This window comes from Taeniopygia guttata, chromosome 15 (genome assembly GCF_048771995.1).
Source record: "Taeniopygia guttata chromosome 15, bTaeGut7.mat, whole genome shotgun sequence".
NCBI classification, from domain to species: domain Eukaryota; kingdom Metazoa; phylum Chordata; class Aves; order Passeriformes; family Estrildidae; genus Taeniopygia; species Taeniopygia guttata.
In genome coordinates, this window is record NC_133040.1 from 5,610,846 (window position 1) to 5,628,145 (window position 17,300).

General features: G+C 44.8%; 1 protein-coding gene and 1 long non-coding RNA gene across 3 annotated transcripts in view; both read left to right on the forward strand.

Moving 5' to 3' along the window:
* The window catches only part of PI4KA (phosphatidylinositol 4-kinase alpha), a 54,421-nt gene extending 52,681 nt beyond the window's left edge, over window positions 1–1,740 (forward strand). For both annotated transcript variants that reach the window (XM_002195771.7, XM_012578097.5), the window contains exon 55: window positions 1,032–1,740. In XM_002195771.7, coding sequence (XP_002195807.6) covers window positions 1,032–1,083 — 52 coding nt within the window. In that variant the 3' untranslated portion in view covers window positions 1,084–1,740. The remainder of the gene's footprint in view (window positions 1–1,031) is intronic.
* A 941-nt stretch (window positions 1,741–2,681) lies between these two features.
* Window positions 2,682–17,300, forward strand: part of LOC115497345 (uncharacterized) — an 85,200-nt gene continuing 70,581 nt past the window's right edge. Inside the window, exons 1-2 of the long non-coding RNA XR_012058346.1 lie at window positions 2,682–2,835; window positions 4,636–4,807. This is a non-coding gene — a long non-coding RNA (uncharacterized lncRNA). The remainder of the gene's footprint in view (window positions 2,836–4,635; window positions 4,808–17,300) is intronic.

Here is a 17,300-nt window from a genome sequence, read left to right on the forward strand (position 1 = left end):
CCATCAGGCTTTGAGCAGAGCTGAAAAGAAGAGTTTTATCAGTCAGATACCAAAAATTTTTGAGTTGATGATAGTGCAGGATAGCAGCTTTGTTTTTGAATGTGCTGCATCTCCTCTGTTTTGTGCTGGGAAGGAAGGCTTAAGACTAGGATGGTCAAACAGCAAGGCTGGTTAGGCTGAAGAATAAATGTAACAGTTAAACATCTTAAGTGCATATTTTATTATGCTAGATAATACAGACTTTGTGGGATATATTGGAGAGTCTAATATAAACCCTTGTGTAGTTCCATATGGAGTCAGCTTGAGACCAGTGCCACTCACTGGCTCAGATACAGCCCTGCTGGAATGGATGTTCCAGTGCTTGCTAGTGCACCTGCTCAGAATCTTAGATTAATATTGGGGGATGAAGGCAATGACTCTGGTGTGTGAATGGCCAGAACCAGCTTATTTCTGACAAGTTCTGAGCTTTTCTGCCTGTGGCATGGTTAATCTGTGACCTGAATAAGCTCTACCCACAGATAATTGAGTTACCTGTAACAAGCTGAGATTTGTTTGCTCACTCACTCATTAGAGATGCTGCTGTTAATGCTGTTATTTCCCCTGCATTTTTATTTTCATTATTAGCATTCTCCTTAATTAAGATTACTTTTATTTCCACATAATCCTGTCTCCATGCAGCCCTGATGATCTTGCTTCATTCATTATGCATTTCCTTCTCCTAAAAAAACTGCAAGCGCCATGTGGCGTGGCTTATCCAAACACAGGATCCAAGCTGCTGATGCTGTTGCCACACTGGGAAGTGTGGAAATACTTTTTTAAACTAGTTTAAACAAGAGCAGGATGTTTTGTGCTGTCCATAACAGTAACTCGGCCTTCACAATGCCTTCAAAGAATGGAGAGCTAATTTTGATTAGCAGCTGATTTCCTTCACCCATGTTTTGTCTCTGTTGGATCCTGATGCATGTTTATTGACAATGGGCGCAGTGTTTTTTAAAACTTTTCCTTACCTCTGGTTTGCTTTTTTTCTCTAGGAGTAGAACATATGACATGATCCAGTACTACCAGAATGACATCCCCTACTAGACACTAGAGATCCACTGCCGAAGTGAAACGTGCAACCCCGTACCCTCACTCCAAACTTGTGACAAACAGGAGATGCTCTGTCACACCTCGCTATCTTCCACCCTCTGTGTATGTGTGTGTACATGTTGGGTACATGTTTCCTGACCATTGCAACAATCAGTTCTGATTCATTCCTCTCTCTGTACCAGGTTATGCATATTACTGTTTTTCCCTGGATTTTTGGAGTTGGGTTGCAATCACAATAAAAATTGTATTACAATTGTAAATGTGTGAAAGTGGTAAAGCTTGAGGAGTTCGATAATTTTTCATGCAATGCAAGGATTTTATAATATCTTTAAAAAGTAAATGAAACCCTTTCCTGCACAATCACACAAAATGCCATGGAAGGGAAGGGTATGGATTTCTCTTTGGAAACAGAAATGTTAACTTGTTCCAATTTTACTGTAGAAAAAGCTTGATAATCATCCAAGGTGGTGATGTCTGTGTAGCTGTGTTCATATTTTGCACTGTACATGGTCCCTGCTACATGGTCAGTATTTCATATGTACATGAAGAATGTATTTTTTCCGTTTGTGTGTTTTAAAAAGAGCCTCTACTGAAGATATATTTAATCTATAAAATGTAATAAAAGACTTTAGACTTTGTGTCTGTTGCAAATGTTTTGCCCTGTGCTATTTTTAGTGTATATACATCGCTCTGCACACTTGTGTACTGTTCATTATATTATGCCCTTTCTTTCTAAAAGAGAAATCGAAATTCTTCTTCAGCTGCTTGTCCATCTCAAGTGACATTTTTTATTCGTAAAATAAATGTTTAGTGCAAGAGCTGGAATATATGACTAAGGTAAAGCACTCCAGTGTTGCTGACTAAGGGCCTCTATCCCGGGCTGGGACATAGGTCTTTTTGGTTTTTTTTTCCCTATGTACATGCTTGTCCTTCTACGTGTGCTCTTCAACACAGGGGCTGTTCCCTCTTTAGGGGATTTTTTAATCTCTTTAGGAGGATTTTTCCCTTCTGGGCGCTTTTCCCGCGTGTCCGTGGTGCCCTCAGGGGAGGAAGGGGGTGCCAGGCCTGGGCAGGGCCCCGGGGCGCCCCCTGGCGGCCCCGCCGCTGCGTCGAGCGCGAGCCTCAGCCCTGACGGACACCCAGCCCTGAGGGACACCGAGCCCCGAGGGACACCGAGCCCTGAGGGACACCCAGCCCCGAGGGACACCGAGCCCCGAGGGACACCCAGCCCTGAGGGACACCGAGCCCCGAGGGACACCCAGCCCTGAGGGACACCGAGCCCCGAGGGACACCCAGCCCTGAGGGACACCCAGCTCTGAGGGACACCCAGCCCTGAGGGACACCGAGCCCTGAGGGACAGCCAGCCCTGAGGGACACCCAGCCCTGAGGGACACCCAGCTCTGAGGGACACCGAGCCCTGAGGGACACCCAGCCCCGAGAGATACCCAGCCCTGAGGGACACCCAGCCCTGAGGGACACCGAGCCCTGAGGGATACCCAGCCCTGAGGGACACCCAGCCCCGAGGGACACCGAGCCCCGAGGGACACCGAGCCCTGAGGGACACCCAGCTCTGAGGGACACCCAGCCCCGAGGGACACCCAGCTCCGAGAGGCGAGGGCGATGCGGGGCATGGCCCCGCGGGCTGAGCGGGACACAGCCCCCAGGGGTGAAGGGTGGGAGCGTCGTGAGGGAGAAGGAGCCCTGAGGGCTGAAGGCGACGCGACACACGGTCCCGAAGCACAAAAGGTGAGCGAGTCATGGCTCAGCGCCCCGGGGGCGGCTCCGCGCTGAGGGGCGGGGGTATCGTGAGGGCACCCAGCGCTGCGGCGGGGCCTTGCCGCGAGGTGGGCCCGGGCCTGAGGCGGGGCTCTGCCCTGGGGTGGGCGCAGCCCTGAGGCGGGGATTTATGGTGTGAGGGAGGCCCAGCGCCATTGACGTGAGGGTCACGCTTCTGGGACCGCAGAGCGGCGTGGTCTGGAGCTGTAGCTGCCCAGGCCGAGGGGTTTCTGAGAAGCTGGGCTGTTGTGGCAGGTCTGGGTGGTCTCTGTCTGAAGGGATGGTAGGTCGATGATATGGCTGTGCCCATGCCTTCCCCTTGTTAGTGTGCATTTCTGAACTCCTCCAAGTCAGCTTTTAAACTCCCGGCATGTCCCTGGGGCTCAGGCAGCAGGAGCTGCTCAGGGGGACCTCCTCAGCCTGAAGCCAGGGTGACTGAAGAGGTCCCTGCAGAGAAGGGAGCGTCACTGAGCTCACAGCTCAGGGAGCCTCAGAGGGGGCAGTGTGTTTTGGCTCTGCCTTCAGGGTGGGTCTTGTGCATGGTGCAGTGGAGGGCCTGTCCCTTTTCCATTGTGGGCTGCATTTGAAATTTATGCCTGCTTTTGCCATAGGTGTTAAAGTGGGTCTTGCCTGTGCAGTGGGTGGCTCACAGCAAAGTGGGCTCTGAGCCCCTTCTCTCATTATGGGAAGGTGCCACTGGCTTTCTGAAAAGGTTTGGAGGCTCATGAGGGAAAAGTAGTATGCAAGAACTGCTTTAATTATTGATTTAATTCAGATTTATTATATAACCAACTGGGACATGGAGTAATTTTGGTGCTCTGTGCCTGCGGCTACTTGAACCTATTTAAGCTCCATAGGAAAGCTGATTGACACTACAAATGTGGTAAACTTCCTCACACCTTTCCTTTAATGAGGGGCAGGTGGACTGAGGAGATGTGAAGGCTTCTTCTCAGGGGAGGTGGTGAGGAGTTCTAATATTTTGTTAATTCAAGTCAGTGCTTATGTGCATGTACTTTCCTGCACCTCAAAATAAATGTACCATGTTAAAAATATCTAGGGCTAGAAGTGAGTAATTAGCTGGTGAATGACTATTAGAAATAATAAATGGAGCGCTGGTAATCAGAAAGTCACTCCTAGTTGCAAATCTCAAACCACATAGCAATTTGTGTGTATTCTAGCATAGAATGCCCAAAATTTGCTGGAATACAATTAAGGAGATCCAGGGTTTTGTATCAGGAAGTGAATAAGTTTGGGTGTTCTTCACAATGCTTGTTTCAGTCAGACTCTCTGGAGAGCTGATGTGGTCTTAGTTTCTTCTCTCAGGTTTGTTCAGAGAAATGAAAGCAGCTGAAGTCAGTTGAGTGTAGTTACTGTAAGAACAAGCTTGTTTGCAGTATGGTCCTAAAAACTCAAATGGCTGCATTTGAGATATTATGGATGCATCGTTTTGTACTGCTATGAATCTTGCAGAATGTTGTGTGTGTTAAATCTCCACGTTAGCAGAAATTATAGGCTCCTGTGACTTCTGTTCTCACTGCAGTGTCGGGTACACACCTGACATCCACAGATTTTGTTTTCTCAAGTTGACTGTGCCTTCTTCCCTTCCCCTCCCCTCAGAATTCCTTCCTGCAGCACAGACATGGGAGAAAACTCCCCTGTAATTGAGTGTCCACTGAGATATGGAGGGGATTTGGCTGTTTACATTTAATCATGCAAGGCAGTACCCTGAAGATTCCTCCTCAATGGGTTGTGTACTGTATCTTCCTCCAGGGAGACTGAGGAGGTGAGAATACTGAGACACCCCACAATACTGCAGGTGCTACCGAGATACTGAATCAGTGCAGCTGGAGACACCACAGACTTTCCTCACCTTCATCCTCCCACCAGGGAAGGATACATCCTTGAAACATGGAGGCTGGCAGGACTTTCAGAAGTTACTCAGGTAATTAAAACAGATAGAATTAAGACCTACATGAAGGTATTGTTAAGGATTTTGTCTCTGAATTTTATGCCAGAATATGTCCTGATGCCTGTGCAGCCTTACACATTAAAAAAAAAAAAAAAAAAAAAAAAGGTGGGGGGGGGGAAAGCCTGCTCATTAAAAAAATATTTAAAATCTAGGGGAAGATGCTCCTTCGGTTTCTTCAGTGTCAGAAATTCCCAGTCATGGTGAGAGACAGGCTTCTTGGGCAATACCCACTGCAGTTCTTTCTGCGTTGGCCGTGCATATAAAGAGCCTTTAAGAAAGGAGCAAAATTTATAGTGATTCATTTGCATCTGATGGACCCGGGGTTCAGAGCTACTGGTAACTTGATCAGCGCTATTCAAATGCTAATCTCATTATGTGTGTTAGAGACTGAAGCTCAGCAATCCACCTCCGTTAGCACAACGTGCCTGTGTGATGGTCTGGCTGGTACGCAGGGTCGCGGTACCCCCTGCAGGCACCCAGCACATGCTGCACAGCATCAGGGCTGATGTGGGCAGGGAATGGGAGCTCAGTGGAGGAGCCAATGGAATGCATCAACATAGGAAGAGGAACTACAGTTCCTTTTGGAAAAATGATGGAGAGGGGGAAAGGGATTGTGGCCAACGGAATGGTTTGGATGAGACTTTTCTCTTTTTTTCCTTTGTGTCATAAATATGTCCATCTTTTCCCTTTGCTTCCACATGCTATAAAAAAACAAAAAAAAAACAAAAAAAAAAGAAACCCAAAACAAACCAACAACCCCGCCAAAAAAAATCCAAAACCAAAAACACCTAAAAAAATAACCAAAGAAAACCAACCCCCACAAAAAAAAAAAAAAAAAAACAAACCCACAAAACCATAGCAGCAAAGAATTTGTCCTGAATGTACATACAACTTCAAGCATGACTGATTCTTTGACTTTTTGAAAAATATTTTGCCTGTGCTGTTTGGTGTTAAGACCTGACAGTTTTGTTAGTTCCATGCAGCAAGGACTAAAATCTGCTGAAATGACAGTGTGCACAAGGGATCCTTTCTAGATAGAGGCTCTCTGATAGAACCTTGTTACTGACATGTGCAGAGGATGCAAAGGACCTCTGCCTCACACTGTTACCTACAGTTTGTGGGTTGGTTTGTTTGAGTTTTTTGGTACCTCATCTGTTTCCATAACTATTCTGCATTTGGGAGGCCACAGGGGTTATACTCCCAAAGAAGCAAGATTTGTAAGGTAATGTGGTGTAATTATTAGATAAGCTACTTCAGCTGGCAGGAGTGGATGAGCTCTGGTAACGTGCAGCCCTGGCACCAGCTGGTTTAGTAACTACCACAGCCTCCCCAGAAGAACTGGATTTCTGCTGGGCCCTTGCCACTGCAGCAGCCCTGTGTCTAAAGCTTTTTAGTTATAGGCGACGGCTTTGTGTTTATTTCTCGTACAATATCAGTAGCCTAATAGCAGTGATAGTGTTGCTGTGAGTCATATTACTCTAACACAGACCTCTCCAGGGTCAGCAGAGCCACGGGGAGCCTCAGTGCTTACTGTGGCAGTCAGGAACATTCCAGGTGGCTCTGCTGTCTGACAGGGGAAGAGCAGAACAGGAGGGTGACACAGATAAGTAATCACACAGGCAAACAATGAAGGCTGGCAGTTCACTGAAGGGAGAGGTTACTGACCTGACTGTATTCGGGTATCTCTTCCCAAGAAAGCATAGCAGCCAAAAGGGGAAGGGAATTGGAAGTTATAAAAATAAGTGTCCACACTGCTACATACCCTGATGTTCAACATACACCTTTTGGAATTAAAAAGGTGTATGTTGAACCCTTCATGGGTAACAGGCACAGTTAGGATTGTGTCTTGGTCTGTTCTTAAGCAAGTAGTCCCAGCTTTGCAGTGACAAGCCTGACAAAATAAATTGTGCTCTGCTGTTAGAGGGGAGAAAATGTTTGAATTGTAGCAAATCTAGGAAACAATTCTAGCTGTATGTATTGATTAGGAGTGAACACGTGGAGTGGTAACTTCTATCCCAAAGTAAGAAGGGAAGAGTCATGGAATTCCATCCTTTTAGAGGTATAGGAGCAGTATCTCACAGAAGAATCTGACTCTAGATAACAAAAATAAGAGGTAAAGTAATATATTATTCTCATGCAGTTCTCTTCCCCTGTGCAAGTTACATTTTGACTGCCACATCTCAAAATTTTTAAGATGTTTGCTGTTAGCACAGGTGAAACCTGTATGTGTGCATCCTGGCATGCACACCTGCAAACCATTCCCTTGCTGAGAACTTCACAGGACTCTGGAGCACAGACCAAACAACTTTGCAGTACCTGACCTCACTGCACAGAGGATCCTGTACATACTGCAAAGTTATTTCTTGAGCAGGACAATGCCGAGCCTGTGTGGTAGCTGACTGGACATGAGTGAGTGATCTAATAAAGATACTTATGGGTGTTGTGCTTAAAATAACTTTATCAAAACAGCTGTATTAACCTAGGTAAGTAGAAAATCACATTATGTTCTGGCATTGGGAGTCAGAAACTTCAGTCTTGGTGCCGAGCTTGGCTGCCTGCACCAGCTTGAACAGAAAGGGGTAAGGGTAGGGCCAGGATTTTTGGAGTTGAGAGGAGTGACTACAGAATTTTGCCTGGTACTATTGGTTGTACGGTAATTGAACCTTCTAGAATACCTGATGTCTTACCACCGTGATAGAAACTGTTTCTGTGCAGTTTTCAGAGGCCTGCTGCCCCCTGAAGGGATTCCTGGCTGCCCAGATCTTGGACTAGTCAGATTTCCTATTTTCCTTTGGAGACAGGAATTACCCATCACTTAGATGAGGTGGGCTGGGTGGAAGTGAAGAGTAAGCTGCCTCCCATGGCTGCAAAGGAAGAATCCCAGCAGTGCCAGTTGCAAGGGGTATATGCTGCTTTTTCTGCCTCAGGTTGAGATGAAAAGAACTGGGCAAGAGCTTTGTGAGGTGTGGGGGTTAACCTGAAAACCAATTGTCTCTGCAGCCCTGGTGGGTGGCAGTGCTTTGCAAACCTTTAGAGCTTAGGCAGTCAGACCCAGATGCTGAAGTTAGGGCCCGGCTCTAGCGAGGGCCTCTGATGGGCACGTGAAGCCGAATGGCGCTGACTGCAGTCCGACCTTAGCGAGACCCGCTCACGGTCCCGGCCACGTTCCCTGCAGGCTCGCAGCTCTGCGGGCTGGGCGGCAGAGGGCACTCCAAAACAAGCCTCCGTGCCTGTGGTGCAGGACAGAGCAACCGAGCAGGCACAAATCTGCCGGTCCTGTAAAGCGGGCAAGTCTGGCAGGGAAAACCTTGCTGTGACCTTTACTTGTGACATATCTGTCACGGCACGCACTGAGTGCTAGAGCTAGCGAGTACCTGAATATCAGATATGAAATTGCTCAAGAGCCTCGCTGTTTGTGTTCCAGCATTTTCTGCTGGGGAGGTTTTTGACCTTCCAAGGGACAAAAAGGAAATGTGTTTTGCTGGCTCTGCATTGTTGTGTCAGGTGAAGCCTTTAAATATATGGGTGTCCTCTGGTATAGCAAGCATGCAGAAATCCATAGTGCATTTACCAAAAACCCAGAGGTTTATTGTGGTAGCTTTCCTCATTGTTATCACACTGTATTGGATGAGCAGGAGCTGTAATCAGTTCCAGAGGTGGCTACGTTTCTGTGTTGCTGTGCATGCATGTTTTTGGAAAGCTTCTTTGGGGTGAAAGGTACTCTATATGCAGGCTCTGATGTAAATTATCTGTTATTTTTAGGTTTGTGTACTTACTAAAAATTAAAACCTGCCCCTCATAACAATAGCTGAACATTCGCTCTTACCTTTGAGAAACTTGCCTTGGGCTTCACCTTCATGGTAGACTTAATGAGTAGATAGCACAATGAAGTCTTCAAGCTTCATAGAATAAGTGGAACACAGGTGATAGGATGGGGGAAGAAAACAGATCCAAGAGAAGAAAACACTTTAGTACAGCTATAAAGAGTTAATTGGTTTTGGATAATTCCTGTGGTCATTTTGAGTCCAGGCAAGTAGTAGTTAAAACTCTTTCCTATGCTGTCTGTGACCAAGGTGGAATGGGGTATGCAGAATCCTCTGCCATGAAGATAGCCCTCATCTGTGCTGTTACCAGGCTTAAAATTCAGTGTCTCAGGATAGATCTCAAAAGAAACCAGGGTTCTGAAAAGTGCTTTCTCCCTCTTATCCCTCGTACATGTAAACTGGGATTTGAATGACATTGTTTTTAGCATCAAGCCTGGCCTTTAGGCTGCAACTCTGGGCAATAAAGCAAGAAGCAAATCCAGCTGTAGCTATGGTTGTGTCACAGATCAGAGCTCAGAGGGACACATAAATATACAGTAATTTCAAGCTCATTAGCTTGCAGACAGAAAAACTAGATCAGAGAGAAGGATTAAGCTCTAGGTAAGAAGACAAACATGCCAAGGAAGCACTTTAGCTGGATCCATGATGAAACCTCAGATAGACCACAGGAACCTGAAAACCCACTTCATTTCCAGGACAGTGCTGAAATTAGCAATTTTTTCTTGCCTCTCTGCTGACACTGTGATCCTTCTTCCAATCTGAACAGTTTTCTTTCCTTTGAGATGCAGCTCTTATCAGCTTGTGGGACAAGTGACTCAGTGCAGGGCCTGAGGTTATGGGAACTCAGGGGCTGATGGTGTGTCTGTTCCTACTCATCAGCTGAGCCTGAAAACCAATCGTGTTTGTGTTCCTGCTTTTCTTAGCTGAAAGGTTAAACTCCTAAGCCTAAATTTCACTGAATTAAAATGAGATTAGGTTTAAGAGCAGTTACATCAGTTCCTAGCTTCACCAAGGAGAAGGAACTCATGTTGCCAGAACTCACACAGAATATATGGTGGGTCACATCCCTTTGAAATTTTAGAAATGCTTGAAGTGAAACCTAAGGCACGTGATCTCTTGCAAAAGATGTTCTGTGACTTTGGGAGCTGCTTTAGCTGCTCTGTTCTTGAGCTTGCTCCAGTACAACATAAATTTGGAACCTAAAAAATCAGCTGCCCTTTCTTGAGACCTGGGCATGTGTGCCTCTGCAAGAGACCTCTCAAATTAGAAATTGAAATGGGAGCCCTTTTTCCTCTTGTATCTATTACCAGGATTTTTGAGCATTATTACAATGTAGGCAAAAGGGACATTTCCAGAGATGCAACTTCTATACTGAAAATTACTTTTGAATATAAAGCATATTCACAACTAAATTTGCTGCTGACTGCTGTCCCTCAAAGTTACTGTGGCTTGCCCTTTCCCCAGGAGATTGTCTTCTAGTTGTGTAGAAGTGATGCAAAGTTTGCCCTTTACTTTATTTGGGAGCTTTTGCAAAAAGCTCTCCTCGAGGTGCAAATGGCTTTTACTGAAATGGTGGAGCTGTTCTGCCTTTGAAAAAGGTGGTGCACTTTGAAAGACATTTACCGGACCTGCAATTGCACTGCTCTCTGTGGGGATGTTTATGCAGTGGAGGTAGGTACAAATTGTCACCACTAGATGACACCATGACTCTGGCAACAAGGTCCAGGTGAACCCTACAGCCAAGGCCATTTTGCCTGTTTTGGAGGGTTTGTTACAAACCCAGAACACGGGCTGGATTTATGAACCTTTCTGTGAACTGGAGTCAACTTTTCCCTGCAAGTTGAGGTTTGAGCAGAATAGGCTCTGTTCCAGATGACAGAGTGGGATTTATGATTTGGGGTGGAAAGTATATGAACATTTTACTTGCAACCAGGCTGATCTTGGCCATGGTTATGCTTGGTGGACCTGTGTGTATTTGAAACAAAATCTCAGAGAAAGGTTTGGGCAACAGAAGCCTCCTTGAGCCAAAACCAGATGGGGTTTGCCCATCCCTGTGCAGAACTGCTCTAAGAAGGTTTCATATGACTTCACTGCTTACCCCAAGTGGATCTGGGTATGAACTGCCAAACAGTATCCAGACCTGGTCAGCAATAGCCCCGCTTCTCTTTTAACCCATTTTCTCTGGTGCTCTGGAAGGTAACCGAAGAGCTGCCAAGGAGCTGCCATGCTCACACACATTGCCATGCTGCTGCCATACCTGGCTTAACAGTCACCACAGTGTAATGGTGGCTCAGCCACTATCTGGGCAGCCTTCTTTCCAGGAGCATGTGGCTTTCTCCCTGGGTCGTCTTTCTGGGCTCTCACCCTAAACTGCACAGGGTCTAGCAGGTAAATCTCTGCAGCTGGTCATTGAGCTGTGGCTCTTGCTTGCTACCTCATTCTCTATTTTGGCAGAGGAAACGCTTTTTTGTTCCACAACCTGAAAAAATTTCATTCTGCTGTAATTACTTCTATGTACACCTACTCAGGATATCCTTCTGTTGCTCTTTTTTATCCTTTTCCATGAGACTCAGAGTATGTTCACATGAAGCATGTTAATAAACCAACCTGTTTATCTTATTCTCTTGTAAAGGGCATTTCTGCATACTGAAATTTGGCAACTATCATGCAATTATGTGGTTCCAAGGATAGATTGAGATAATTGATCATCTAAGAGATGTTTGTACAATGCTTTGTCTCCTTCTTTGAAATTCATGCTGTTCCACTACCATTTCAGGACAATCCTCACATGCAAACTTGTTAAATACCATATAGGAAGGAGTCAGCAAGACTCTCAGGGCATTTACCTAATGAGCACATTGTATGCAAGCTACCCCTAAATCCCAGTTGTCATTGTGTCTCTCACTAGTCCTGGCCTAGAGGTGTCCCAGCAGTTTGAGAGATGGGTGGTCTTGTTATACCTGTGGGTCCCAGTAGTGCTTGCCAATTTGGATTCTGTTTTAGTAAACTTGTGGTGCATAGACATTTCCTTATTCGCTTCATAAAATGATTTTCTCACGAAATGCTCACACAGCTAGCTCGAACAAACTGTGTTAATAAGGTTGTCATATGCTAATTTATTATGTGTGTAGAAAACATTTTCAAAATACCATTTGTTTAAACTTCATTATTATTGTAAGGTTAAGCATCACAGAAAATTCTACTCCAAATGTTTTGGTTTACTGTTTGTTTTTTATAGACAGAATAGTGGAGTGTTTACCTTGAATTATCCCAAATCTTTGCTGTGATTGGGATATATTTTTTATGGTTATCAGTTTTTAGGGAAGGCTTGATGATACTATCTTTTGATATATTTACTGATGCAGTCAGAGAATTCTAAAGGTTTTGCCAAGTCTTAGCATTTCATCTGAAGGACTCTCAGGCCCCTTGCATTGCTTCTGTTTGTTGGGCCTGCTGGGATGCCAGTAGGGAAGGATTTTCATCTTCTCTTCCACAGCTGGGAAACCAGAAGCCTAAAAAGTTTTGAGTCAATGATGCAGACTCCTACATGCCCAGCTGTTTCTCAAGAGCTGCTGGTCCTGTCTTGAAGGGTTTCAAAGCTGAAGAGCATAAGCAAGGTACTGAAGCTTTTCCTAAACTTTAATCAAAAGGTTGTGTGGTCATTCAGTGGGGTCCCAGCCAGAGTAGTCAGTAGGTAATGGCCATGTCAGTTGGACAAACTTTCCTGCTTCTTCATGGGATGAGAGTGTAACCACAGAGAATGAAGAAGTAGGCACAGCTTGAAGTACTGCGTGTAGAAAAGGAGCTCCAGCAAAAGCTGTCACTCTCCCATTTGGTTTTTCTTTCTGTCTCTCATTCTTTCATCTTCCTGTCTGGCCATTTGTGTTGCCTGCCTGTTTGTTTGTTGGCTGAGTGCTTGCTGAATTATTTACCAACCTGACTGAATTAAACAGCAGCAAAAGCAGGCGAGTGAATCCCACCTGAGACTCTTTCAGCAAGAGGGAGGGTTGAGATGTGGGGTGTGCATATGTGGGTGTTGATACATAGTGCTTAATTAAATGTACCAGGAAAAACCTTGTGGGAGGAGAAACTCCTCTATTGCCCTGAGAGAGGGCTGAAGGGAGCTGAGCACATGGCTGACACACCAGCTCAGGTGGCAGCGTGCGCCATCTCCAAGCTGGGTGGGGGTCCTGCCTCTGGGAGTTGCCTTCAGCCCTTGCCAGTATCATTTCATCGTGCTGGGATGTGGCAGGGCTGTCAAGCATCCATTCCCCTTCACTGTATCAGTTGCGTTGTTTGTGATGGTTGTTGTGCTGTGTGGGGTTAATTGGGTTAATGAGCGCATTGTACATTATTAGACGCTGAATTGACAATTATGCTAATTATTGTATCTTCCAAAGTGCCACATTACTAAGGATGTTTAAAAGGACAGGGATTCTTATACTATGTACACTAAATCAGACCTAAGTACCTGGACTCACTTTACCAAATGGAAGTGTTCTGTGTGTTTGATGTCAGGAAATACCTCCTGGTTGGTATATCCCTTGTAGCAAGACTGTGCAAGCTTAACACACAATCCTTAGCTCATGCATTTCCTTGCCTGACTACGTGTCTCAGCTGTTTAGTCCTACAGATGGGGAAAATGAGACATAGATCTTTCTGTGACATACCAGATCTGAGTACTGTCTCACTAAAGCATGCATGCTCTGGTGTGGTTGTTTGCTCCAAGCCAGTGCACCATAGTGGACACAGCCTTTTGACTCTGAAATGTGCTCTCATGACAGTTCTTCAGACCGCAGGAGTTGGTTCAGATGCTAGAGATCTTTCCATGACTCTGTTCTTTCTATCAAGTTCTGTTTGTGCTGAAAAGCAGCAATCTTCCCAGAGGTCACTATTTGTCGAGGTGAAGAAGCAGATTGCAATTTGTAGATATGCTGGTTTGGGCTGCTCTCTAGGTTGTATCGCTTTGTCATGCAACTGTTACTGTCATGCCACTGTATTAAGGCCATCCTGACTATTCCTACTGTACAGTTGTCCCAGTAAAAACAACCCAAGGATGTATTTGTGCCGTAAAACTAGCTATGGAACATTATTTCTGGATACTGAGCAATTGCAAAGTATAAAGGAGTATTGAGCTTGAATAGAGTTGTTGTCCCTGCTTCCATGGGCTCACATGTAATGTTCACCAGAATTACTGCTGGCTTCAGTGGGAGCAGATCTAAAGCTGAAAATGGGGGAATGCCCCAGTGTGCTCCAAGGCATTTTTAACACTGATCCAAAAGGTATCTATTCAAAGCAGTACAGTACCAGTATGTGGGCTGCACAACCTTTCCAAAGTCTGGTTGGTATCTGGTGGCTCACCTGTGCAGGATGCCAAGGCTGCAATGCCTCTGGTTACTCCTTAGGTATAGCCATACTTATTTAGAGTAATTATGAACTGGGAATGAATGTAAACTGAAGGATTTATGACATCTGAGGCTTAAACAAGAGCTTTTAAATCTATAGATTTCTTTCTTTCAAGAAAGTGTTCATCTCTCCCAGTTTAGCAGGAAAATAATTTGTCCATGAAGTGCCTTGTGAAGCTGGGAGTACTTTTGTACATATACAGTACAGAGCACCTTTGACTAAAGCCAGATGATTGAAAACTGGTCCCCATCAGCTCTTTTTTGCTCATATGGATGTACATGCTTGGGTAGGTTAGGAGAGATTTAGCCCCTCTAAGCAGCCTGCTTGTATTTACATCTCCTGGACTTCTGACTTCATAAAGTACCTCTTCCTTTCCAGAATGTGGCATTTCAGCAGAGGCAACCAATGCAGATTAGTCCTTATTGTCTATAGCACTAGTTTAGTACATGAGGTAGAATAATGTCTCCAGAAGGTGGATAAAGAGGGAGCTGAAAATGGCAAGAGCACGGCATGATCAAAAGCACATGCCTCATGAATTTATCATGAACTAATTCTGTGGGACTTGCTACATAAATCAACTGATAACTCACCATGTAAAAGATCATATACAACAATTCAGCACTTCCCTCCCATTTCTGCTATAACTCTCTTTCTGAAATTCACTGTACGATTGGCGTGAGCATGCTCACACATTCTGCTCTGTTGCAGAGATGTGTATGTGGCACATCAAGGTAATGGATTTTTCTTGAATACCCTAGCAAGTACTGTCATGTTTTGCATCAACAAAAAGTGATTTCATATAGCATAAAGCAAGGAGTTTAAAAGAGCTGATGACCCTTTTTGGCTTAGTTCCAGATGGGAGTCGTGTCTGGGTTACTGCCCAACCTTTTCCAGTAAGTTAATTCCCACTCTTCAAATTGTAATGGCTGCATTGAGTTGTGCTCCTCTCTGTAATGATTACTTATAGAAAAGAAAAAGTGCTTTTTCACTGAACTCCAGCATTCCTCCTCATGCCTTACCAGAATTTTGTGCAGGTGCCTACACTTTATACTTGCTGTGAAAACTGAGGCATCATATCCAAAACTGCTGCTGGCATGAGCATACATGTTGCATTCTAAGACTCTGCAGCAATATTTGAGTCCCCCAGTTCTATACTATTTACATGTTTACAATTGATTTAATGTATTTCTTTAATAAAAAAGCTTAACTGTCTTGATTCATCAGCAGACATCATCTAGCTGGATTTCAGCAAAGCACTTTCTAAGGTATTGCATAGGAATATTGTACTCAGAAAAGGCAGGAATTAGCACATGGTTTGTGCAGTAGAAGAGAGGCCAATGACAGGAGGCTGCACAGGAAGGAAAGTCCTAAGAGTGGAGTTCTTCCAGTAAAAGGTTGATGTATTTGCAAATGTTAGTTCTACTACTGAAGTACAGATTCACCAGACAATATTAGGATTCTGCAGAAGCATCTGTACATACAAGCGTATCAGAAGAGCCAGGGGCCCCTTTTCCTTTGCCTTTAAACCACTGAACAGCACTGGTCTGCTCTAGTCTCTGCAAGAGGAAATGACCCTTTCTGGTGCTGCCATCCCCTGCTGTGTTGCAGAGAGATTTACTGCTCTCTGCTCACTGACTATACTCAGGAGCTGGTATGAAAGCAAATACCTACGGGATGCCTATGTCAGCAAAACTTGTTCTTCCTGATTACTCCGCTTAGGCCAAGGATGGCCCTTCTGTTAAAGGAAGGTTTGTAAGTCTGGATCTGTTTATTCAGATGAGGTCAGAATTGTCCCCTAAGTCTACTCCTGTCCACATGTCTGAGCGTGGAAGGAGAAGGGGATAGTCCTACCCAGCATGTCAAAGGAGGGACAAAGTTCCTGACTGGTGCCAGTGTGGAATGGAAAGCTTCTTTCTGTGACACGTGTGATTGCTGTATGAGAGCATCAGAGTCAGCCTGCCTCAGACTCACAATAATTGGTGCAGCTGCCACTGCTGTACAATGGTGAAGTGAGCCATTTCCCTGTTTGGCAGACTTGGCAAGGAGGTGATGGAAGAGACGCACCTGGGGAAGCAGGTACTTAGGCTGAATGACTGATGGAGTACTAGATAATACAAGAGGGAGAGATTCAGATATTACAAGGAAGAATATATTATGTGGGACTGGAAGAGAGGAAGGAACAGATCCAGAATAAAATGAAAACAAGGGGTGGAATATTGTTGGATAGAGAAAGGGACTTACCTTGGCAGCAGTCTGGAGAGCATGGGTTTTTTTCTCTTTGTCAGTCTCAACCTCTACCCCTTCTCATCCTTCCCACACAGATATCTTAACCATCTTTCACCATGGCAAGTCAGTCCAGCACACATTCTGTACTGCTCAGCTTACAGTGACTGGTCAATCTGTGCTGGCTGTTTTTGTTGAGATGCTCTTCTCCTTTTTCTTATTTTCCTGTGTGGGGATGTGAAACCAAGAATGAACCTTTCACATCTGTCTCAGTGACAGGAGGTGATATGTTAACGGAAAGAAATGAAGGGAGCCATCCATGCTGAGCATTTTGGAGCCTTTCCTGTCCCACTTACAGATGTTTGCTAAAGAGGTGTTTTGATTTAACTGTAGCATATTGGATTATGTGATTATGACATTTGAATTCTTTATTAGATCTTTTCTGTCTTTGTCCCTGGGGTTGAGAGGGACTTGTTTTCTGGCCTTTGATGTGTTTGAAAAAGTCAGGCTATTTGTATCACTGCTTCTTTGCTTTGATTCTTTGACTCCTTCTCTGGGGAGCATTCTGATGTGCAGAGCTCAGCTTTATGTCTCTGCTGCATGAGATGTCTTTGTGGTTTATTTTTGTACTAGGCACAAATCACCCCTCCTGCTCCCTTCTTTGCACATCGTCATGAAAGCAGGTTATTGCTGACCGGTTCATTTGGAAAACTTGTGCTTGCTGACAGCTGTACAGAAAATGCAATATTTTAATGAGAGACATACTACCTTTGCTTGGAGGGATGGATGGCATTGCAGCAATTGTCCATTTTCCCCTCAGGCCCTTTCACCTGGAGAAAAAATCTTATCATTATAATTCATTTATCAAAAGAATATTCTTCACATTCTGCTGTATCTGCTTTCTTGATGATTAGCTGAGGTGCTAAAGAGGACTCCTCTGAACCCCATAGTGGGAAGTGAGTAGTTTCTACTCTGGTTCTTTGCCACAAAGCAGCACCCTATGAGCAGAATTT